This window comes from Protopterus annectens, chromosome 10.part0 (genome assembly GCF_019279795.1).
Source record: "Protopterus annectens isolate FY-2018-M chromosome 10.part0, PAN1.0, whole genome shotgun sequence".
NCBI classification, from domain to species: Eukaryota; Metazoa; Chordata; order Ceratodontiformes; family Protopteridae; genus Protopterus; species Protopterus annectens.
The window spans coordinates 638,957,234-638,982,126 of NC_056744.1; the positions used below are offsets into that span (position 1 = coordinate 638,957,234).

The 24,893-nt window shown below is 42.4% G+C and overlaps 1 protein-coding gene across 1 annotated transcript in view; it reads right to left on the reverse strand.

Moving 5' to 3' along the window:
- NDC1 (NDC1 transmembrane nucleoporin) overlaps positions 1 to 24,893 on the reverse strand; it is a 2,145,343-nt gene that overhangs the window by 1,498,020 nt on the left and 622,430 nt on the right. Inside the window, exon 7 of the mRNA XM_044085460.1 lies at positions 23,284 to 23,335. Coding sequence (XP_043941395.1) covers positions 23,284 to 23,335 — 52 coding nt within the window. The remainder of the gene's footprint in view (positions 1 to 23,283; positions 23,336 to 24,893) is intronic.

Sequence of the window (24,893 nt, forward strand, 5' to 3'; positions counted from 1 at the left end):
AATCTCTATGCGGTATCTGTTTCCCACAAGAAATACAGTTATTAACTTTTTCTGACATCCGGTAAACCACTGAGGCAAAAAAAAACTAAAATATTCCCCAACGGGGTACTTAGCCAACATGACTCGGTCTGAAACTCCGAATTCGAAAAATTTCAGAACGCCGAACGGCACTTGCAACGCTGCTTCTGCATCGGACCATGCGGCAAAAAAGACTGAGGATATGACGTCGGTCATGCGCATTTGTACCCTGACGTCCTGATGTCAGTCTAATGCGCCTTGACCGACGTCAGCCTTATACTTTGATATTCGGGCCGACCGAGGACAGCGGACTACCCAAGTGTAAGGACTGCAGCAATGTGAGATGAAAAACATCCACATTGTAAGGTATGCTTAGCCACTTGTTCTGCACTATGCATCAAATCCTGCAACTCCTTCAAGTCTGGTTGTCCAGGTTGTGACATTTTACTTTTCAATTGTGATAACAAAAATTGTTGGTATTTTAGCATATGAAACTGACAGTTTAAGGCCCTCATGGATAAGGTAGCAGAGGTATATACCTTTTTTCTCCACCTTTCTAAGGATCTGGAGTCTCTCTCGGAAGGTAATGGATTTTTAGCAATGGAGGCCTTAACTCCCTTGGGGCCCTGTGAGATGGTTTCTGGGTCAGCAGCATGGCTTTTGTATAGAAATTGGTGTGAGTCAGGAACCCTGTAGTACCTGTCCGGCTTAACTGGAGCTGGAGGTAGAGAGTCCGGGTTAAGGCAAGCCTCCGAGTAAACATCATCTAGGATGTCCAAAACAGGAGGTATAGCCAGAGGCCTGTGCTGAGGTAGCAAGAGAAATTCCGAGCCTTTTCTTGGAATCTGAATAATCTTGGCCTTCCCAGTGGAAGTGTTCCCTTAAAGTATGCAAAGTTTCCCCAAATGAGTAATCCTCTGGGGGGGGGGGGGAGAGAGAAGGGATGGATTCCTCCGCATCAGAGTCTTCAAAAGAGGAGTAAGAATGTTCCTGATCATCAGAGTGCTCTGAAATAATGGAGCCCTGATCAGAGGAGGGGGAATCTTCCTCCACTCTGGGCCTTTTGTCCGGTGGGGGCTGAGAACCTCTGATAAGAGTAATTAAGTCTTCAGCCATTTTAAGCATCTGTTTCTTAGGCATGGGGCCTGGAGATGGGCCCTGTGTAGCTGGTCTCAGAGTGTGCATGGTTGCTTTAGACTTTGTGAAAGCCTTGATGGAGAAAGAAGAGGAAGGTCTGAAGACACCTTGAGTGGAGGCGGACCTGTCCACATTCTGAGTTCAAACGCCAAGAGTGGCTTCGGTATCTGTAGTCGGGGTGTGGGCCGAGGAGCCTGCGACCTCAGGCACAGGAGACACCGTCAAAGAAGTGTCGTCAGTAGTCAGGAGCTGCGTAGGCGCCTCGCTGAGAACCGGACCACATGTAGTCGGCTTTGGTGTGGTGTCGGTAGAGGCCGCGGACCTCGTGTGTCGGTCCTTGTCTTTGCGTTTTTTAGACAAAACCGGAGTCGGAGTATGCGACGACATAGTATAATTAAATGCTTTCCCAAAATAATGCTGGGTGAACTCCGCCTGACGCTTAATAGTGCGTTTGTTGAATGTAGCACAAAAGCGACAGACCGAGACATCGTGGTCTCGGCCTAAACAAGGTATACAGAGGGAATGGAAATCCTTATGCGGTATTTGCTTCCCACAAAAAATACAATTATTAACTTTGTCTGACATCGGTCTGAGGCAAGAAAAGTTTCCCCAACGGGGTACTTAGCTTTTAAGAAGACTTCGATTTCCAAATTTTCGTAATCTCAGGAGCTGGCCGACCGGCACTTGCGAACTGCTTCTGCTTCGGGCACCACGCGGCAAGAAAGACTGAAGAAAATGGCGTCGGCTGGTTCCTTTATACCCCTGTCGCACTGATGTCAGGGAAGAAGCGACGACAACAGACACCGGACCTAGACTTTGGAATTCGGCCGACCGAGGACCCGCCTGACGGCAGGAGAACCCATCTGTTATGACTGCAGCTGTATGCACGATGAACATCAAGTGCAGACATGGGCTTTTAAACCAGAAAGTTGAAAGAGATGGAAAAACTACTCAAACGGCCAATAAACTACAATTTCTGGGCCAGAAACAACTCACCTTGTGGTAGATAAGCTACCTAGTGCTTACCACTCCCACTGAAGGCTTCCCTCCAACAAAGAAAGGCTTGGGACTCAGAAGCTTAAACAGTCCTGGATACAGCAAATCTGTATCTGGATTAGACTAGTTACAGGAAAGGCAGCAAATACGCTTAGAAATTTTTTTTTAAACAGAAAAGCAGCTAAAACAGCAATAAAAACAATTCAAGTGCAGTTTAAGTTAGCACACGAGTGTGTAGCAATATTAAAACAAATACAGTTTAAATAAATGCAATTTATTCAAACTGTATTCTGAACTGAATTCAATTATTGTTTTATTAAATTCTGAACAGTTAAGTCCCAAAAATATATACTTATCAGCTGAAAAGCATACTCAGTGAGAACACAAGGAGATTCTAGCAACGTTTTTTTTTTAGTAAAGTGGAAAGGGAGAAAGATACCAAGGTGGAGCCACTGGTTTTCTTGGAGGGTCTCTTAGGCAAACCCCCTTTCAAAAACATTTTGACATTAGAATGCATTAAGAGGGGGAATAATTGGGCAGGCATGCTGAAATGGTGGATAAATGAACCTTAATAGAGTAAGAAAAGCTACATGTTAGTAACTCACACAAATACTGTAAAACCAAAGACATACTAGCCTTGAAAAGGTGATGGTTGTGCTGTGCTGTTGATACCAACTAGAACACCTTTTCCATTTGTTAATATATCTTTTTTAAGTAGCAGACTTTCTTGCCTCCATTAGTATCTGCTGCTTCATGTCTTCACTCAAGGGCCTAAAGAGAATTTACAACCTAATCATCCAGGCAAGTCAGTTGAAGTTGACTGGGATCAGGTTTGTCAAACACCCCTGTTCCTGTGTTAATAGAGCCATTCTGCAAGGAAGCTTGTGGCAACTGCCCCTGTCCATTTCAAAAAGAACTACTGTTGCCTAGGCCAAAAGAGAGTCACCACAATGATCTTGGGGGATTCTGTATCTTCAGAATTACCTTGGATATCAGCAGAAAAGGTGGGAAAACATACAGGAATATTCCCATCCAAGGAAAGGAAAGGCATCTGTCCTCCTGGCCTTCTTGTATGGAGTCCAGGAGAAGAATTGTGCCAGCTGATGGTTCAGAAAGGAGGCAAATGGGTCTAACTTGAGGAATACCCCACACATGGATCAAATCCAAGAGGACCCCATGCTCTAGTTTCTATTCTTGAGGGTTTGCCTTTGTCTTGCTCAGTCTGTCTGCCACAACATTTTGCTCTGAAGAGATGTAGGATGCCAGTAAAGTGAGATGCTGTGAAGCTATATCCCAAGATAAAATGTCTAGTCTGTAAAGTGGATGGTTTCCCCCTTACTTGTTGCTGTACCACATGATTGTGATATTGTCTTGTAACAGCTTGAAGAGGCCCAGGGAAGCAAAGATGATTCAGAGAGTGGAGTGTCTTGATCAGAGAAAGCATCTCTTTTAGATTTATGTGCTCGTTTCTGTCCTTGGTGTCCCAAACACCTAGCACTTTTATCCCTCCTAAAACTGCTCTGCAAGCAAAGCCCTAGATGTGTGGGGTGACTGAGCTATTTGCAGCAGGGAGAAGGGGAGATCTGGATTTAGGGATATTTGCTGTCTCCACCAAGTGCTTTACTCTTCTGACAAATCCATGAACTGGGATTTGAAAAGATAATGGGTGTTGATGCTGGAACCAGACAGACATCTGATACCACTGTACAGTGGAGTTAAGGTTATCATGAGAATCACAGAAGCCATGAGACCCAAATCCTGAGGTATTCCATCACAGTGACTGAAATCATAGTGTAAAATCCTAGAATCAGATCTAGACCTATTTTTCCTATGGAAGAAAAGCTCTTTGAACTAGTGTGTCTGGCAGACACCCCAGGAACACAATTATGTGCGTCAAAAAAAGGTCTCTGAATGTTGTCTTGGAATCCCAGCTTGTGTAAGAGATCTCGCAGAGTGATTCCTGGCACTTTGAAAAAGGCTCTCCAAAGACAAAACAAGTCATCTAAATGTGGAAGAATGTGGATACCCTGTAGCCTGCAATGAGTTGTAACTGGAGCCGGACACTTTGCCACTCTTGCAGCAGTGGATTATCCAAAGGGTAAGGCAGAAAACTGATAATGTGATCCAGACACACACGGCCTTAAGAAACACCTGAAGTCCTGGATGAACATTTATTATGTGATGAGCATCTTTTAAATCTAGTGGAACTTAGTATTAGCAGGAAACTTAAATGAGGAAGAGTAACAAGCTGTGAAGTGACAGCATTTTGAACTTGCGCACCATCACAAAACAGTTTGGAAAAGAAAATTCCAGAGCTGGCCTCCAAGCATTTATTTTGCCGCCAAAATATCCATGAAAAAAAACTTTTCCCAAACTGGGAAGAGGAACTGGCTCTATTACACCATGAAACATTTACTGGACAGAGGGACATAGAGGAATCTGGTCTGATTGATGTAGAATTTTTCTCCCACTGCAATCTGCAACCTTGTCGGATGATCTGCAGAACCCATTTGTCTGAAATTATCTGTTGCCAAGGCCAGATGTGGAGATTCAAACATTCTGGAAGGGAAAAGGGACAGTCAGGGTATGTGTGTGTATGAGGAATAATATCATTCTGACTTGCTGAACTATCCTTGGTTTTGTTCCTGTATTCGTTTTGGAACCCCCTTGCCATTTCTTCGCAACATCTATTTACTAGCATTTTGCTAATACTGTTGTTTCTTGCCAAAACTGGATGAGTGGGTTGAGTGTCCTTCAGAAAATGTGGAAAGGGAGATCTGAAATATCTTACAGATTCCCTTTATCAGCTTTCCCCTCTCATCACACTTTCTGATCACCTCTGCAGCAGAGGGATCAAAAATAATCTCTGTCCAAAGGAGAACTTAAAATCTCAAATTTTTTACACCTTCTGAGAAGTTCTTAGAAAGCATTCAGACAAACCTCCTTAAAACAGTACTAGAGGTCATACCCCTAGAAGTGCTAATACAGACATATACACACTTTAAACAATTAGTTGGGACCTGAAAGACTGAAAAAGCTAAACCATTTGTAACAGATTTTCCTCACAAAAAGAAAGCATTCCTAATACTTTCACAATTAGTTAGAATAAACTTTAACATATGAGCCTGACAACTCAAAATTCTGAAAAATCAAATCTGCAAAAGCTAATACTTTCCCTCCACACTTTTTCCCATCCTTATCAGAAAGTGTAGGATTAGAATTAACTAAAAGTTGAGGAGCACTAGGATTAACTAAAGCTATAACTGCTGGGTCAGGTTTGGAATGAGTATATAAAAACTTAAAAGAATGAAGAATAATCTGCTTTTTTTAAGGGCAGCAGGCTGACTGTCACGAAAATTGCAAGCAGTGACACACATCCTGCAATGTTGACATCATTTGAGGAATAGATGAAGGTTCTGGAAATTCCAGCTGTAACAGCTCACAGTATTTTCTTAGGGACTGAAAAACTTTACAGTTCGCTACCACTGAAAACACTGGCACATTCTGTAAACAGTCTAAGAGAAACAGAACATTCTATAGAATGATCAAATGCTGTGTTCTCCACAAAATCTGAATCAGAAATCTGTGGAGAAAACTATGCACGTGTCCACTTCATCCTCCTATCCAGATTTAGAACCTTGAATCCCTTCAGAAAAAGAGGCATCTCTATCTTTTACCAGAAGCCATCCTATCAGAAAGTGTAGGATTAGAATTAATTAAAAGTTGAGTAGCAGTAGGATTAAATCTATAACTGCTGGGTAAGATTTGAAATGAGTATATAAAAACTTAAAAGAATGAAGAATAATCTGCTTTTTTAAGGGCAGCAGGCTGACTGTCAGGAAAATTGCAAGCAGTGATACATTCTGCAATGCTGACATCACTTGAGGAATAGATGAAGGTTCTGGAAATTCCAGTTTACAGCTCACGGTATTTTCTGAGAGACTGAGAAACTTTAGTGTTCTCTACCACTGAAAACACTGGAACATTCTGTAAACAGTCAGTCCAAGAGAAACAGAAAGTACAGTTGTGTACACTTACCATAAATGTAGATGTTCGTGTGTATTCACTACTGCAGTCATTACATTTGGGTACTCTGCTGGCAGGTTGCCCTCAGTTGGCCTGAATAGCAAAGTCTTGGGTCCTGCATCGGTTGCTGTCTCCTCTTCCATGACGTCAGGTCGTCAGGGGTATAAAACATGCAGCTGACGCCATTTTAATCAGTTTTTCTTGCCCCAGTTGTCAGGTGCCCCCCAAATGGGGAGCAAAAAAAAAAAAACTAAAAACAAATACACTACAAAAGCTTTAGAGTATAGTGAAGAAAGGTATAGAAAGGGGGCTGGCGGGTGGGTAATCCGAACTGCAACAGTGAATACACTCAAACATCTACATTTATGGTAAGTGTACACAACTTTACTATGTTCTTCGTGTTTCACTGTTGCAGTCATTACATTTGGGTAGAATCCCAAAGCTATGGATGGGAGGATGGAACTAAACAGCCTTAGGAGCTGCTATAAGGCCCTGCAGAACTGCAGTGGCAAAGCCTGCTCTGGATTTAGAGAAGAAAGGTAAATGATAATGCTTTGTGAACGTATGAACTGAGCTCCAAGTTGCAGCTTCTAGAATGTCTCTGGTAGGGACCCCTCTGAGAAAAGCTGCTGAAGTAGAGGCAGCCCTGGTGGAATGGGATCTGATCCCCTTGGGCACAGGTTTGCCATGGTGCACGTAGTATCCATTTAGAAATAGTCTGCTTTGATATAGCCTTCCCCTCTGATCCTGCAGCAATTGCTACCAGTAGTTGTTCAGACTTTCTTAGGGATTTTGTCCAGTAGAATCTTAGTTGTCCGTGTACATCCAATGAATGCAGAATCTGCTTCCCCTTGTTCTGTGGATTTGGGAAAAAAGTTGGCAGGTGAATGGCCTGGTTAAGAGCCACACTGGACACCACCTTAGGCATAAAAGAAGGATTGGTCCTGAGGGCCACCCTGTCCGGGTAAAAAAGTAATGAAAGGCTCCACTGCCATGAGAGCCTGTAGTTCTGAAACCCTTCTAGCCAAAGTGACTGCCAAAAGAAAAGCTGTCTGCCAGGAAAGAAATTTTATATCCGCAGTAGCTGCTGGTTCAAAAGGAGGCAGGGTGAGTTTTTCCAGCGCAAAATTGAGGTCCCGTGCAGGAGTTGGTGCTCTCCTGGGAGGCCTTAAATTTTTGGCCCCTCTGACATACTGTTTTAGCAGTGGATGAGAAAAGATGGGCAGCTCTGTGTTGTAATGAGCCGAGATGGCAGAGGCATGGATTTTTACTGAAGAAAAGGATAGGCCCTTGTCAAGCATCTCAGTTAGGTATTGTAAAATCTGAGGAATACTGGGTTTTGCTGTGTCTATTCCTTGTGCTTTGTTCCAAGCACAGAATCTCTTCCATCAGCATAAGTTTTTCTAGTACTAGGCCTTCTGGCTTCTAAAATGACACCCATCACAGGTTTACTGAGAGGTGTGGTTGGTAAAATTAGTTGATTAGCCATGCTGCAAGATTCAGAGTTTGGAGCAGAGTGTGCAGAATTTGATAGTTCTACTGAGACAGTAGGTGAGGTGTTTGAGGCAAGTACCACGGAGGAAGGTGTGACATATTCCTTAGAAGCAGGTACCAGTGTTGTCAAAGCCAGTCTGGAGCAATTAGAATCATTTTTGGTCTTTCCTGTCTGACTTTTAGTAAGACCTTGGAGAGTAGAGGCAGAGGGGGAAAGGCACAGACTGATAGGTTTTTCCAGTTGAAGGATAGAGCATCCACTTTCCATGCTTTTTTGTGATGAGTTCTTGTGCAGAATTTGTCCAACTGATAATTTTGGGGAAGGCAAATAGATCTATGTCTGGGCTTCCCTATTTATGTGTTATCATGCTGAAGATTTGTTGATCCAGTTTCTATTCGTGCGGGTCCATAAGATTTCTGCTTAGGTCATCTGCTAGAGTATTTTGCTTTCCTGGCAGGAACTGAGCTTGAAGATGTATTTGGTAAGTTAAGGCTGTGTTCCACAAGGCCATGGCTAGTCTGCAAAGGTGGTAGGAATGGGTACCCCCCCCCTGCTTGTTTATGTACCACATAACTGTGGTGTTGTCCGTCTTTATCAGTAGTTGTCCTGGATGAATTAAGTCCTTGAAGGCTGTCAGCGCATTCTGAACAGCTAGCATTTCTTTCTGGTTGATATGTAGATGCATTTGGTTTGGGCTCCATTTTCCCTGAATGCATTTCCCTGCCAGGTGGGCCTCCCAAGCATAGTCTAATGCGTCTGTAGTTAGGGTGGCAGGGGGTACAGTAAATGACAGTCCCTTATTTTGGTGACATGTCTCTGCCCACCACAGAAACTCCTGTTGCAGGCAGGGAATGAGGACTCATTACTTCCAGGCTGTGACAATGTTGACTCCATAAGCTTTTTAGGTACCATTGAAGTTTCCTCATATACAGTCTCGCATATGGAATTAGTAGAATGCAGGATGCCATGAACCCCAAAGCCTGCAGAGTTTGTCTTGCAGATAACTGGGTTTTTGTTGCCATTTGTTTGAAGTATGATGTCAGTTGCCATTGTTTGTCTGGCGTGAGGTAAGCCATCTGGGCAGTTGTATTCAAGCTTGCACCCAGGAATGTAATTATTTGTGAGGGCACCAGTTATTTCTTTTTGTTTATGGTGTACCCTAGGGATGCCAGAAGTGTTTTTACAAACGCCAGATGTTAAAGAAGACTGTCCTTGTCCTCTGCCTGAATGAGACAACTGTCCAGATAAGGATAAATTTGAATGTTTCTTTGTCTGCAGAATGCAATAACTGGTGCCAGGCACTTTGTAAAGACCCTGGGCGCAGTAGATAAGCTAAAGGGCAGTGCAGAGAATTGGTAATACAAAAAGCCTGCTTTGAAGCGGAGGTATCTTCTGCAAGATTCTCTTAATGGGATATGCAGATATGCCTCTTAAGTCTAGAGTTAAGTACCAGGCATTCTTGCCTAGCATAGGCAGTAGCTGTTGTAAAGTCAGCATTTTGAATTTTGGAATGTCCAGGAACGTGTTGAGAATTGATAAGTCCAGAATTGGACACCATGATTTGTCTTTTCTGGGTACCAGGAAAAGTCCTGAATAAAATCCTTGTCCTTTTTCCTTTTCTGGTACTGGTTGAATAGCCCCCATATCCATGAGGGACATGACTGGTTTCTGGGCCTCTGCCCACTGGTTTTGTGTCAGATATGGCCATCCGTTTGGAATTGGCAAAGTGTGGAAATGAAATCTGTACCCCTGGGATACTATGTTTAATACCCACTTGTCCTGGGTAATTAACTGCCAGTTTTGAGCACGAAGTGCTAGTTTTCCCCCCCAAGGGGGCTGTCAAAAGATAAGTGCTTGGAGATGGTAGAGGAAAGTCATTGAGACTGCTTACTGTACGGTTGTGCTTTACCTCCAAATTTTGAGGTGGAGGCACCCCATTGCTTTGACCTGTAAGATCCATGTGATTGATATCTGGAGCCTTTAGAGCGCCTGGGTTTGCCCTGAGTGGCTCTGTCGGACACAGGAAAGGACCAATTCTTAGTAGGCCAGTGCCTACTGAACCTGGGTGGCTGTACTTCCAAGAAATCTTTTACAGTTTGCATAGATTTAGCTTTGTCTTCCATTTTCTTTAAAACCTCTTCTGCCTTATTACCAAACAGACTATCATGCTGTAAAGGTGCATCCAACAATTTAGCTTTAACATGATCAGGCAGATTTTGATCCTTGAGCCAGGCATGCCTTCTTACCACAGATCCAGTTACGGCGGGCCCTGCAAGCAAGAGGCCTCCAAGGAATCAAAACCACATTGCAAAGTATGCTTTCCAACCTGTTCTGCTGAATGCAATAAATCCTGTAACTTTATTTTCCACACAATCAGAAATCAACATCATTTTCTGTTTCAGTAAGCCCATAACATGCTGTTGATATTTAAGCATACGAAACTGGCAGTTTAAAACCCTGATTGCCAAGGTAGCAGAAGTATAAACCTTCTTACCCGATCTATCCAGCGCCTTGGAATCTCTATCAGAAGGGGTAAGATTTTTGGCTGTGGAAGCCTCAACACCCTTGGGACCCTAAGAAATAGTCTCCGGGTCAGCAGCAGGGTTTTTGAAAAGAAATTTGTGGGAGTCAGGAAACCTGTAATATCTATCTGGCTTACTAAGAACCGGAGGCAGGGAATGTTGCCAGTTTAATTCCTCCTGTAGGGCTCTATTTTTTGTTGGTTTGTTTTTTGGGGTGAAAGTCAAGTAGCTTGAGAGGAGCCTGTTGGTAATAGTTAAACTGAATTTCACGAGAATGACTGCCAATGAAAGGAAGAAGAACACAAGTCTAATAACCTCTGTGGTATGTTTGTGATAACTAGGTTGAAAACAGAATGCTTTCCTGCTCTACAGTTAGGTCCAATGGGTTCTTCTACTACTTGCATTAGTCAAGTTTTTGGTATGGGGTTTAGCAAGTTCAGATTAATGTCACTTACTAGAAGTACATGTGAGGTGTTTAAAGTGGATTAGGACTTATTATTATGTCTTTTTTGGTGGTTATGTGATGAAATAGCTCAACAAGTAATATGAATGCTGTACTGGATAGGAGAGGTAAGCTAGTCCTAGCATCAGATTACTGCTTTTAATGAAAGTACAGTTTTGTACCTACCATAAATGTAGACGTTCGAGTGTTCACCCTGCTGCAGTCATCACACTTGGGTTATCCTGTCGTCAGGCGGTCCCGCAGTCGGCCGGATTTCCAAAGTCTTGGTCCGATGTCGGTTGCTGTCGCCTCATCCCTGACGTCAGTGCGCCAGGGGTACATATATTGCAACCGATGCCATTTTCTTCAGTTTTTCTTGCCCCACATGTCAGGTGCCCCCAAAAAGGTGTGAACACTGTACAAACACAAAATCCCTTCAGCTATAAGCAAATACATCAGAAAGGCATAGCAAAGATTTAGCCAGATCAGAGGGGTTGGAGGGAGGGTAACCTGGACTGCAGCAGGGATCAACACTCGAACATTTACATTTATGGTAGGTACAAAACTGTACTATGTTCATCGTATTACCCTGCTGCAGTCATCACACTTGAGTTGAGTCCCAAAGCTAAGGTAGGGTGGAGGCATCATAGAGGATTAGTGGAGGCAATGAGGCCCTGCAGAACTGCAGTGGCGAAGTCTGCCCTGGATTTAGAATAAAGAGTTAAGTGATAGTGTTTGGTGAAGGTGTGTACAGAACTCCAAGTTGCAGCTTCTAAAATTTCCTTGGTAGGAACCCCCCTGAGAAAGGCAGTAGAGGTAGCTGTTGCCCGGGTAGAGTGGGATCTAATGGTAGGAAGAACTGGTTTCCCATGATGGGTATAGCAGAATCGTATGCAATGGCCTATCCATTTAGAAATGGTCTGCTTGGATATGGCCCTCCCTTGAGAAGCTGTAGCATAGGAAACAAAGAGCTGGTCTGTTTTTCTGAAAGCCTCAGTTTTATCCAAGTAGTAACGAAGTTGCCTGTGAATGTCCAAGGACTTCAGGAGTCTCTCACCTTTGTTCTCTGGATTGGGGAAGAAAGTGGGTAGGTGGATGGTTTGATTTAAAGCTACACTGGAAACCACCTTAGGCAAGAAGGAAGGATTAGTTCGTAGAGAAACTATCTTGATGGAAAATGAGGAAAGGTTCCACTGCCATAAGTGCCTGTAATTCTGAGACTCTCCTAGCAGAAGTTATTGCCAGGAGCAGGCAGTCTTCCAGGATAAGAACTGAAGGTCTGCAGAAAAAGCTGGTTCAAAGGGAGGTATAGCGTTAGTTTTTCCAGAACAAAGTTGAGGTCCCATGTTGGTGTAGGGGCTCTTCTAGGTGGTCTAATGTTTTTTGCCCCTCTGAGGAACTGCCTTAGTAGAGGATTGGAAAATAAAGGTGGATTAGTGTCGTAGTGAGCTGAAACAGCTGAAGCATGGATTTTAATAGAGGAGAAGGAAAGTCCTTTATGCAACATCTCAGTTAAATACTGCAGAATGTGAGGCATATGAGGCTGAGTTGTGTCTTGGCCTTTAGCTTGGTTCCAAGCACAAAACCTTTTCCATTTGTCCGAGTAAGCCTTCCTGGTGCTTGGCCTCCTGGCCTCTAGAATAACATCCAGTACTGCTTGTGAAAGAGGGGCTGGTGGGATGTTTAATTGATTTGCCATGCAGCCAGGTTTAAGGTTTTGATCTGGCTGTGTAGAATCTGCTTGTCTTGCTGCGTGAGTAAATGAGGAATTTGAGGCAATATCCATGGTGGGTTGTGAGCCATATTCTTCAATACCGGGTACCAGTGCTGGTGTGGCCAGTCTGGGGCTATGAGAATCAGTCGAGGTTTCTCCTTTTTGACCTTCAAAAGAACCTTTGTGAGAAGAGGTAATGGAGGAAAGGCATATGCTGTCAGGTTTTTCCAACTGAAGGAGAGAGCGTCCACTTTCCAAGCTTGATGGTGGAATGTCCTTGTACAAAATTTTGTCAGCTGGTAGTTTTGAGGACTGGCAAACAGGTCTATATTTGGTAGACCCCATCTGTGAGTTATCATTGTAAATATTTGTGGGTCTAGCTTCCACTCGTGGGGATCTTTGATGTTTCTGCTTAGGTTGTCTGCCAATGTGTTTTTCTGTCCTGGCAGGAATAGAGCCTGTAACTGGATTTGGTAGGCCAGAGCTGTGTTCCATAAGATTATTGCTTGCCTGCAAAGAGGGTAGGAATGTGTGCCCCCTTGTTTGTTTATGTACCACATTACTGTGGTGTTGTCCGTCTTTATTGCAAGTTGTCCTGGCTGTAGTAGATCCTTGAAGGCTGTCAGAGCTTTCTGTACAGATAGCATCTCTTTTTGGTTTATGTGCAGTTTTCTTTGTTCTGCAGTCCATAGGCCTTGAATGCATTGCCCTGCCATGTGTGCCCCCAAGCATAGTCTGAAGCATCTGTTGTGATAGTTTGCCTGGGAGGGGGCAAGATGAAAGGCTGACCCTTGTTGAGGTGACATGCCTGTGCCCACCATAGAAATTCCTGTTGAAGGCAGGGAATGAGAGATATCACTCTGTCCAAGCTGTGGCTGTGTTGAGACCATACGCTTTTTAGGTACCACTGTAATTTCCTCATATGCAGTTTTGCAAATGGTATTATCAGAATGCAAGATGCCATGAAGCCCAAAGCCTGCAGAATTTTTCTTGCAGTTAATTGGGTCTTTGTTGCCATTGTCTTGAAATATTGAGTCAGTTGTAATTGCTTGTCTGGTGTAAGATAAGCCTTCTGGGCCGTTGTATCCAAGCTGGCACCCAGGAATGTCATTTTTTGTGAGGGTACTAGTTTTGACTTCTTTTCGTTTACTGTGTACCCCAGACAATTTAGTAGATGCTTCACAAAAGCCAGATGTTGTAAGAGAATGTCCTTTCTTTCTGCTTGGATGAGGCAGTCATCCAGATATGGATATATTTTAATTCCTCTTTGTCTGCAGTATGCAATTACTGGTGCCAGGCATTTTGTGAATACTCTGGGCGCAGTAGATAAGCCAAAGGGCAGTGCAGAGAATTGATAATGGGTTGAACCTGCAATAAAACGGAGGTATCTTCTGCAACTTTGTCTGATAGGGACATGCAGGTATGCCTCCTTGAGGTGCGTTACCAGCCATGCTTCCTTGCCCAACATGGGAAGTAGCTGCTGTAGTGTTAGCATCTTGAATTTGGGAACTTGTAAGTAAGTGTTTAGAATAGAAAGGTCCAGAACTGGTCTCCAAGCATTTTCTTTCCTGGGTACTAGGAAGAGTCTTGAGTAAAATCCTTGGCCTTGCTCTTGAGTTGGTACCCTTCGAATGGCTCTCGTGGCCATGAGAGCTGTAATTTGTTTTTGAGCCTCTGCCCTTTGATTGTGGCAGGTTTGGCATTCCTCTTTTTATTGGCAAGGTGTGAAAGTGGAATCTGCATCCTCGTAAAATTATGCCTAGGACCCATTTGTCCTTTGTGATCATGTGCCAGTTGTCTACAAATAGTGCTAGTTTTCCCCCCAAGGGGGCTGACAAAAGAGCTTTGTTTGGCCAGCTGAGGTGCAAGTCATTGAGTTTGCCTTCTGGTAAGGTTGAGACCTGTCTCCTCCCTTCTGGGTTGGAGTGCCCCATTGGCGAGGCTTATACTGAGCTTGCGGTTGTCCTCTGCCCCTTGGGCGTCTGTATTTACCCCCCTGAGGCCTGTCAGTGGCTGGAAAGGACCAATTTTTTGTTGGCCAGTTTCTGCTGAAGCGAGGGGGTTGTACTTGTAGAAAATCTTTGACTGTCTGCATTGATTTCGCTTTATCTTCCATTTTCTTTAAAACTACTTCTGCTTTAACACCAAAAAGAACATCCTGCTGTAAAGGAGCATCTAATAGTTTTGCTTTAACATGATCAGGCAGACTTTGTTCTTTTAACCAGGCATGCCTACGTATAACTGATCGTGACAGCTGCTCTGCAGGAGGCCTTTAAAGAATCAAACCCACATTATAAGGTATGTTTGCCCAACTGCTCGGTGGCATGCAACAAATCCTGTACTACTTTAATTTCAGATTGTTGAGGTAAGGTGGTTATCTTTTGTTTTAACTGAGAGATCAGAAATTGCTGATACTTAAGCATATGAAATTGACAGTTTAGTGCTCTCATAGCTAAAGTGGCTGAGGTTTAAACCTTTTTCCCCCCATCTGTCTAGTGCTCTTGAATCCCTTTCAGAAGGTACTGGATTTTTAGCCATGGAAGCCTTAGCCCCCTTGGGACCCTGGGAGATGGTCTCTGGGTCAGCTACTGGGCTTTTGTAAAGGAATTTGTGGGAATCAGGTTCTCTGTAGTATCTGTCAGGCTTGGCAGGAGGAATAGAGTCAGGGTTGAAACTGGATTCTAAGTAGACATCATCCACAATGTCCAAAACAGGAGGATGGCTAGAGGTCTGTGTTGGGGGAGTAAAAGAAACTCTCTCAGACTTTTCTTGGAATCAGAGTAATCCTGTCCTGCCCAGTGAAAATGTTCCCTCATAGTGTGTAAAGTTTCCCCAAAAGAGTAATCTTCTAGAGGGGAAGCGGAGGGAATAGATTCCTCAGCATCAGAATCTTCATAAGGAGTGAAGGAATAGTCTTGGTCCCCAGAGGAATCCGAAGAAATAGACAGTTGTTCAGAGGAAACAGATTCTTCCTCTTGTCTAGGCCTTTTGTCAGGAGGAGGCTGTGAACCCCTGATAAGAGAAATCAAATCTTTTGCCATTTTGAGCATCTGTTTCTTAGGCATAGGGCCTTGAACAGGTGACTGAAGTGAAGCCTTTTTTCGATTTAGAAGGAGTCTTCGACTTGGAAAACGTTTTGACTGAAAGAGTCATCAGTCTGAAAACGCCTTCAGAAACCGATGGCGTTTCAGAAGTACTGACGTCCTTGGAAGGTAAATTGTCGGTAGGGCCTGAAATAAAAGGCGGCGTCGGCCTAGTACATTCCGACAAAATGTCTGTAGCGGTCTCGGGTTCCAGAACTGCGGTAGTCAGAGGCTGCATCGGAGCCTCACTGATAACCGGAGACCGGATCAACCGAGGCTTCGGAATCGGGCTAAGGCCTGGGCTGTCGGTCCTTGTCCCTGCGTTTTTTGTGCACGCCGGTAGTCGGTAGCTCCGATGACATGTTATAGTTAAATTTTCTACCAAAAAAGTGTGGTGCGAAATCAAATCGTCTTTTAATAGTACGTTTATTAAATCTAGCACAAAAACGACAAGAAGTGACGTCGTGATCAGGGCCTAGGCAAGGTATGCAATAAGAATGAAAATCCTTATGAGGTATTTGCTTCCCACAAGAAATACAATTGTTAACTTTTTCTGACATCGGTCTGAGGCAAGAAAAGTTTCCCCAACGGGGTACTTAGCTTTATAGAAGACTTTGGTCTGAAATTCGAATTCGAAAATCTCAGAAGTCGGCTGACCGGCACTTGCGAACTGCTTCTGCTTCGGGCACCGCGCGGCAAGAAAGACTGAAGAAAATGGCGTCGGTTGCAATATATGTATCCCTGGCGCACTGACGTCAGGGATGAGGCGACAGCAACCGACGTCAGACCAAGACTTTGGAAATCCGGCCAACTGCGGGACCGCCTGACGACAGGATAACCCAAGTGTGATGACTGCAGCAGGGTAACACGATGAACATTTGCAGATTTATAATTTATCTGTTAGGGCTGTAATCATTTTGGATGCATTTTTGGGCTTGATGGCTGATCAATTTATTTAATTAGCATTTTTCCACTCAGCTATTTCCTGAACTACTGCTAAACAGGTAGCTCTACCTAGGAAAGAACTTTTAAGGCTGGAACATCATTTTTCAGAGACAAATCTCTGATGCACACTGCATCAGAGGTGTGGGTGAGCACAAAAGGTGACCCAGTGTGTTTATGTTCCTTGCACTAAGTAAAACTATATTTGCTTGTTTAACTAGGTTATGGATAGCAGATCCTTGAAGTCCAGGGTATGTTTCAAACTATTTATTAGAAGACTAAAGGTATTAATCAAAAGTCTAATTGTGCAAATGTGTCAGCGGTATGGGACCAAGTATGTTTACATCAGGAAGATATGTTAAAAAGACAGATTAGTGCAACTCATTTGCAAAGGAGGCATGTGTTTTCTAGCTGGGAGGTCATTAGCAGATGATGGGATGGTAAACGTACATAATTAGCAGAAATGAAATGAGTTGGCTTCTAATGTGTGATAAAAAAGGTTAATTAAAAATTCAGGAGGAATTAGAAAGCAAGTACAATGCATTTGACCTCTCCAGAAGGAGAGATTAAATGCGTTAAAGGGAGGCATACTGAAGTAAAAGTCTCTTACAGGATCTTAAAGAATACGATTTACTGGAGCTGAAGTTTTTTTTCCATTCATGCAAACTAGCCATATGGCCAATCTTTCAAAGCCTCCAGATATATTGTATTATTGCATAACTTTGACAAACCAGACTGCATATCTGTGTGTGTGTGTGTGTGTGTGTGTGTGTGTGTGTGTGTGTGTGTGTGTATCACATTATAAATATATATATCTATACACACACACAAATCTTTCACTACGCCAGATAATGAAATTCTACCTCCAGGGTATAATATACTCAGGCTAGATCGTACTACCAGGAAAGGGGGAGTGGTTGCTGTTCTCTATAAAACTACCCTAAATGTTACTCCAGACAACCTTCAACCACCTACATTTAACAAAGCAGAAATTATGATTTCCAAACTACAAATAAATAAAAACAAATGTAGAAACATAGTATGTGTCTATATTCCCCCAGGTAATAACCCAGGGACCCTAGAAGACATCCTCTACTGGCAATGCCTATCCCTAAGAGACCATTGTTCTAGGGGACCTCAATATAGATTGGAATACCTGCACTGCAGACACCCCAACCACCCATGTAAACCTACATGGTTTTACACAAACTATAACCTCCAGTACTAGGATCAGCAAGCTTAACAATAAAATAAAGTATCCTGGACTGGATACTAATTAATAGCCCCCACCACATGTACAAATCAGGTACTCTCCCTACAGATCTAAGTGACCATTTCTTAACGTATACTATTGGGCATAAATTTGAATGTCCACATCTACCCACATATAAAACAATAAGAAATAACAAAAACTTCAACCTTAATAAAGTCCTAGAAAAAATTAAATTATGCAATTGGTCAATTCTAAAACAACTACCACTAGATGAGGCAGTAACACTGGCCATCCCTGACAACCATGCACCTGCACCTTCTATAAGAATTAAAACAAAAGTTGCCCCCTGGCTCACTAAAGAAACCAAACTAAAGATCACCCAAAGAAATAATGCCTGGAACACCTGGCGCACCTCTAAAGCCCCACAAGATCAACTCAAATTTTGACAATATAGGAATGATACAAAAAAATCCATATTACTAGACAAAAAAAAACTATTTCTGCCATCTACAGCAGATACACCACAACAAGCCACAGAAGTTCTGGGCAGGTATTAAACTCCTCCACCCAGGGCAATCCACTACTCCAACCCCCTCAGCCCCTACCCAAAAATCGCCAGAGTCCATTGCCAAAACCTTCCATCAGTTTCTTCACAGAAACCATCCAGGCCCTTGCTAGCAAACTTAAGCCCACTTGTCCTAACGCTGAAACCCTTAAACCCAGTGACAATCTCTCCTTTAGCTTCCAAAAAGTTCCGACTTCACTCATTAGAGCCCTAATGAAAAAACTCAAACCAACCACCCTTTCAGCTGACCTCCTCCCTGCAGACTACCTGCAAAAAGCTGCTGATGTCATAGCATACCCTGTCATTATTTTGCTAAACAGAACCATAACTGAAGCCCCTATCCCCTCTATCTAGAAAATAACCCATGTCTAACCACTCCATAAAGGTGGCAGCTCCACTGAATTGTCAAACTACAGACCAATAGCTATCCTTTCCCCTCTGGCTAAAATTATGGAAAAGTGTATCCATAAACAACTCTTACACTACCTTATTCAAAATAATCTTCTGGCCAACTCCCAGCATGGATTTAGACCACAGCACAGTACCACCTCAGCCCTCCTCTCCTTTTCTAATGTCATAAATTCCATCCGTAACAAAAACAAACTATCTTCTGCCCTGTTTCTCAACCTTTCCAAGGCCTTTGAGATGGTTAACCACCAGCTACTTTAATTACCCTAAATAAAATATCCCTAAACAACCATGCTATACAATGGTTTCAATCTCATCTTAGTGGAAGACAACAGGCTGTCCTTTGGCAAGACAAACTCTCCACCCTTCTCCCCATTACCCTTGGTGTCCCTCAAGGCTCCATATTAGGTCCCCTTCTTTTCTCGCTCTTTATCAATGACCTCCACACTGTAATCCCAGATGCAACATGTATACAATATGCCGATGACTCCACCCTGATCTGCTCAGCCTCTACCCCTACAGATCTCCTTAATTTAACCCAGAAAACCTTTAATACAGTGGAAAACTGGATCTCTAATCAACAGCTGATATTAAACCCTAATAAAACAAAGCTATTGCTCTTCTCCCCTACTCGCAAATCCTCTCAACTTTCGTTTACTATAACATCTAATAATGGGACCATAATCTCACCAGATATGTATACAAAACTCCTGGGTGTTATAATAGACAAACATCAAATATGATATGCATGTAAACCAAACTATTAAAACCGTTAATAAAAAAACTTGGCTCCCTATACAAAAACAAACCTTTTCTCACCCCTCTAGCTAGGACTCCCATTACCCGTACCTATCTGCTTTTAACTCTACTCTATGCCTCACCAATACTCACTACCTTGAACAAAACTGATCTCAGCAAACTCTCTAGCGCTACAATCAAATTGCCAGGTTTGCCACAGGAACTCCCTAAAGGACACACCATTGTCAAAACCTACACCTCTTAGGTTGGCTAGAACTCCCCAGGCTAATTCAATTTAATTTAATCAACTTATTGTAGCATTCAAGGTTATTAACCATCCAGAAAAAACACCCTCCCTTAAAAACATTATCCATCCCTACAAAAACGCTAGGCCTCTTCATTCTTCTACAAAACTTTTGGTTCAATCTGTTAAAGCTAACAACCTATCTGGAGAATCTTTGTTTGCAGATTCAGTAGGCAAAATCTGGAATTCGCTCCCATCTGACCTTACTCTGAACCCCTCCCTTAATCAGTTAAAAAAAAATCTAACCCAGTATTTTAAAACTCACTGGTTATGTCCTTGCTTTAACCCTGACTAAAGCGTCATCTACTTCCATATCCCTGAAATTTCTTATTCATAGCAACTAACCTCTTACACGAAAAGGTTTGAAAAGAGAAACTGTAATATCTTTGCAGATACTCTGTATATAAGCTGCACCTATAGGTTTGATAAGAGAAATGAACATATTCGCATATATTTCTGTATATAAACTGTATTCTTCATAAGCTTGAAATGTGAGACCGTAACTTGTATGTTAATACAATATTGTCTGTACATATACTGTAACTTGCTTGTCTTTATCTGTTTGTTAAATTTGGAGCTTTTCTCTCAGGGCCTCTGCTGAAAATGGACATGTATCCAGTCGGACTATCCCGGTCAACAAATGTAAAATAAAATAAATATAATAAAATAAATATATTTGTACATGAACGTATGAATTAAGTCTGTTCTTATAACTCCACTATTACCACAGCTAAGGTTATGTAGGTAGCTGCGAGGCATGCAGTCTAGGAGACCATTGAGGAACCCAGCACAAATTCTCAATTGCCCCTCAACAGTCTGGTTAAGTGACTTGCTCAAGGTCACACAGTAAATAAAGGTGGAAACAATGAAACTATGAACCCTTTGTACAAGAAGCACCTCATTACCAAGTTGGAGCTTTAATCCTCTGTACTAACTGCCAGACTCCTCCACGTACTCAAATATGCCTAGCTTGCAGTTCTTGCATCACTATATTCAGCATATCATATGAAGTTTTTCTCCCAGAGTTACCTCCAAAAAGGGTTTCTGTATCCAGTTGGACTTTTACAGTTGGCAAAAGCAAGCAAATAAATAAAGACAGTAAATGTGTTATGAGGAAATGTGTACAAGTGTGGATGGAACAGTTTATTTTGTGTGATGAATAAAAAAGTAACAGTTCTACGTAGAACAATTAGAAAGCAATAAAGAAGGGTATTAGGATACAGCTGGCTAAACCGGTTCTTTGGAGTGACAGAAAGCAAATATGTTATGGGGAAACTGTGTTTAATGTGCAGATCAAAAAGTACTATTCGTGAGTAAGAGATTTTAAGTAACTGTTTTCAGTACGGTTTCATATTTTTGGATATATGATACATGTGGCAAACTTCAGGTGATATTTCTTTGTGGAGCTGAATCATAGAATAGACCTCTCTTTGAGGCACCATTACATGATGGTAGTTGCATCAGAATGAGTTAATGTTATTAAATTAGTATTATTTGGAAGTGTTTATAGATAAAGTGCTATGGGTAGCAATTTGTGGTGCTTTTCAATAAAGGATTTGCCTGCAAAGTCAGGTACTGAATAGGAGTAGAAGTAACTGTCACAAAATTAGAGTGGGTGATTTATTTGGTACAGCTAACTACAAGTTTTATTCTCTTAATGGCTTTTTTGTTTGTAGTATGAATGTATCTGATGAGGGGCAAACGGCTTTGGGGGTTTAAGCTGCATATACACTACCTTTTATTACAAGTGGCTGTTTGCCAAATAGCTATTTATTACCATTTCTCATGGAGCTGTATAATGGTAAAGAATTTCACAGCTTGTCTAAGTGTGGAAAAGGGGTGGACGGTAAAGAAGGGAAGGGTGGGTTAGGGAATGGCGATGGGTAAAAGAAAGGCCCCTACCTCCTGTTTCAACAGGAGTCTACCGTGTTACTGCTCTAAATGTTTCTTTTCGGTTTGTTACATTGCCTCCGTCTTCTGTTTGATACAGTTGTTATTGGTTCCTTATCCTCTACAGAAATAACTACTGTAGCTTGAAATTCTAGTCCTGCTAGGAACACAGATGTTACTGGCTTCCCTGTTCTCAAAGAAATGGGTACAATTACTTGAAATTCTAGCCAAGGTAGGACCACAGTTGTGTAGTTTAGACTCACAATAGTGAGAGCACTGTGATTTGCTGTAAGATTTGTGTTACAAAGCTCCAGTGGTTCTACTTTCAGCCTTTTTAAACTGGTTTACTCTCCTAGCTTGTCCCCTACAATCTACACTGAGCTGTGCTCAGGACAACACCAGCAAAGGTCTCCCTTGACAGTTGGTAGTGTGCATAAGAGCTTTTTACATAGGAAGCCTTACTTGAATCATACAAAATTCTATACTCAGTCTGTAGCCTCATTCAACACAGATTAGACAGCTTTGCAGCAAAAATTACAGCAATCTTCCACCTAGCCCACGATAATAAGCAACCCTTTTGTGTAGATAAGACAGTAGTGGCTACAGCAGCAGCAACTGCAGTCCTTCTGTACCTAAAAAAGGTAATCACCCCTTTATAAGCAGTCACTTCAGACTCCTATCCAGACAGGCATCATCACTACCACCACCCCACTCAGTCATTGTATCCAACCCCCTAAAACAACCCTCAGCTCCCTCCCCCCCGACTCAGACAACAAATGCTGGAGGTTTGATGGGAAAATGGATAAATGAGAATATCTTTGAAGTGAAACAAATTTACAGACTTTAAAAATTCTCTACAGAGTATTCTGTGAAAATGTTGAGGGAAGAAATGGATGTAACTAAGGAAAAGATTCCTTTGAGCTGGAACACAGGAACTGAATTGCCTAGACATAGCAAACCTTATTAACTTTAATGTTAATGGCTACAAAACAGCATTTACTAGAAAACGGAAATCAAAAAGTAAAGCAATTGCACTTCAAGAACCGAATATTGTAAAGGAGGTAAAAGAACCAGTTGTGGGATCTTTAGGAAAGGGAAGGTGTAAATGACATAAGAAATGAATGAAACGTGTGGGCCAATACATGCAGAATAATGTTCAGTACAACCGAGGTTTAAGAGAAGGCAGGAAGTCAGCAACTTATGTAATGTTAGCTTAAATAATTGTTCAAAAGAAATATATCACATGTAATTTATAATGCATGAAAATAAAGTTATGGCTTTTTTTTCTAATAATGTGTTTGCCTACGCCTTAAGTGAGAATTTAATAAAGTTGTTAAAAAAAAAAAAAAAAAAGCTGTCATTTCCTTTCAGGACACACACACACAGTCTACCTGCCTGTATGCCTCTGGAACGTGAAAGGAAACCGGCAAAATCCCACTCTTGACACAAGTAGGACATGCAGAATTTAGAAAAAGAAAGCCTCCCATCCATGAGACTAACCAGCCGCCTTCAACAGCTAACCTTCAGAATGCAAATGTAATGGAAAGAACAATGCCTACTATACAATTGCAGAAGAAAATAACTGATGCATGCACAGTGTACTTACTCTCCTAAACATAAATTTTCTGGAAACAGTCCTCATCTTCTGTTTCCTTAAGATCAATGAACACTACACAACTACCACCAGTATACCCACAAATCTGTTATCTAAGTAGAAACACTGCTTACATTTTCAGTAACAGCTCCTTTTTAACAGCTATTGTAGGTAAAACAATGCAATTATTACTTACCTATCTTCAGAAAGATCCATTATTGTGCTAAACCAAGCTCTTGGAATATATCCTAGAATATAAACAATCTCAGTAAGCGGCAATCACAAAAAAACACTAAAATATATACTTAAAAAGAATGCTATCAATGTTTTCATAAAGAAGTTACAGATAAGAAGAGGTACACAGAAAATACAGTGTACTTACCATAAATGTAGATGTTAGAGTGTATTCACTGTTGCAATCATCACACTTGGGTTATCTGCCTGCAGGTAGCCCTCAGTCGTCCCGAATATCAGACACTTGGTATATCTGTGTTGGTTGACTGACGTCAGTTCGTCAGGGGTATAAAAACAGGCAGCCGACACCATTACATCAGTTTTTCTTGCCCCAAATGTCAGGAGCTCCCCAAATAGGGAGCCAAAATATGGTGGAAAAAACACCACCAGTAAAAAGTAAATACCAATAGCCCTGTAAGGGGTGAGTAATAGAGACAAGGGGGTTGGAGGGTGGGAAACCAGGACTGCAACAGTGAATACAATCGAACATCTACATTTATGGTAAGTGTAGACAACTGTACTATGTTCTTAGGTTCATAAGTAGGTACTAGGTTATCTGCCTGAAGGCATTTATAAGCCTAGCCAGAATGTGTTGGCTTTCGCCGCCTCCTTAGATTAGTTCCCTGTGCCTCTGTCCAGCAGAGCCATTGAAGTGATCTCTGGGGTAAACTTTCTGTTTCCCACCAACTCGTCAAGGTTTCTCTTGAAGAGGGTTAGCAAGGAGCTCTGCCTAATGTAGATTGGAATCTTGTTCCAGAGCATGGGAAGTCTCTGGGACAGGAATCTATCCCTCCAGCATGTCCTACTTATTGCTGTGGTGAGGTTTAGATCCTAAAAGCATGTGGCTCGAGGGATAGGGTTTTCTTTAGGTGAAGCATGTCTATCAGTTCTGGGTTGGACATGGCCTTGTATGTCAGGCAGAGATCACCTCTGAGTAGGCGGTAGGCAACAGAGTACATCTAGAGTTTTTTTCAGTTGAGCTGCATAGGGCATCTGCTTGAGGCCAGTGATCCTCTTGGTGAGGTACTTCTGTGGTCTTTCCAGTTGTTGCAAGTGTCTTGTAAGGTACATCCCAAATGGGGCACTGTACTCTATGATGGGTCTGATGAGTGATGCATAGAGGGTCCAATGACCTCTTTCGATCTGGATGCAAACCCTTTTGTGATTAGGTGGGCCACATAGATGGATTTTCTAACCACTTTGGCAATGTGATTATTAAAGGAGAGATTACTATCTCATTGGGTCTCCAGATCCCTTATTACGTCTTCTGTATTTAGGGGGCTACCACCTATGTGGTAGTTTGTGGGTACTTTGTTTTTTCCAAAGGGGATGACTATGCACTTTTTGGCATTTAGATTGAAGCCATGGTTTTGACACCAGGTATCTGTCTCAGTTAGACCCATTTGGAGGATGTCTGTGTCAGCCGGAGAGTCAATTATAGCCCCTAGTTTGCAGTCGTCTGTGAACATGGTCAGCCATAGTCCTCCTGTGCTTGCCTGTACCTCTGAGAAGTATATGCCGAACAGGAGGGGTCCTAGGACTGAGCCCTGGGGAATGCCACTTGTAACCGGT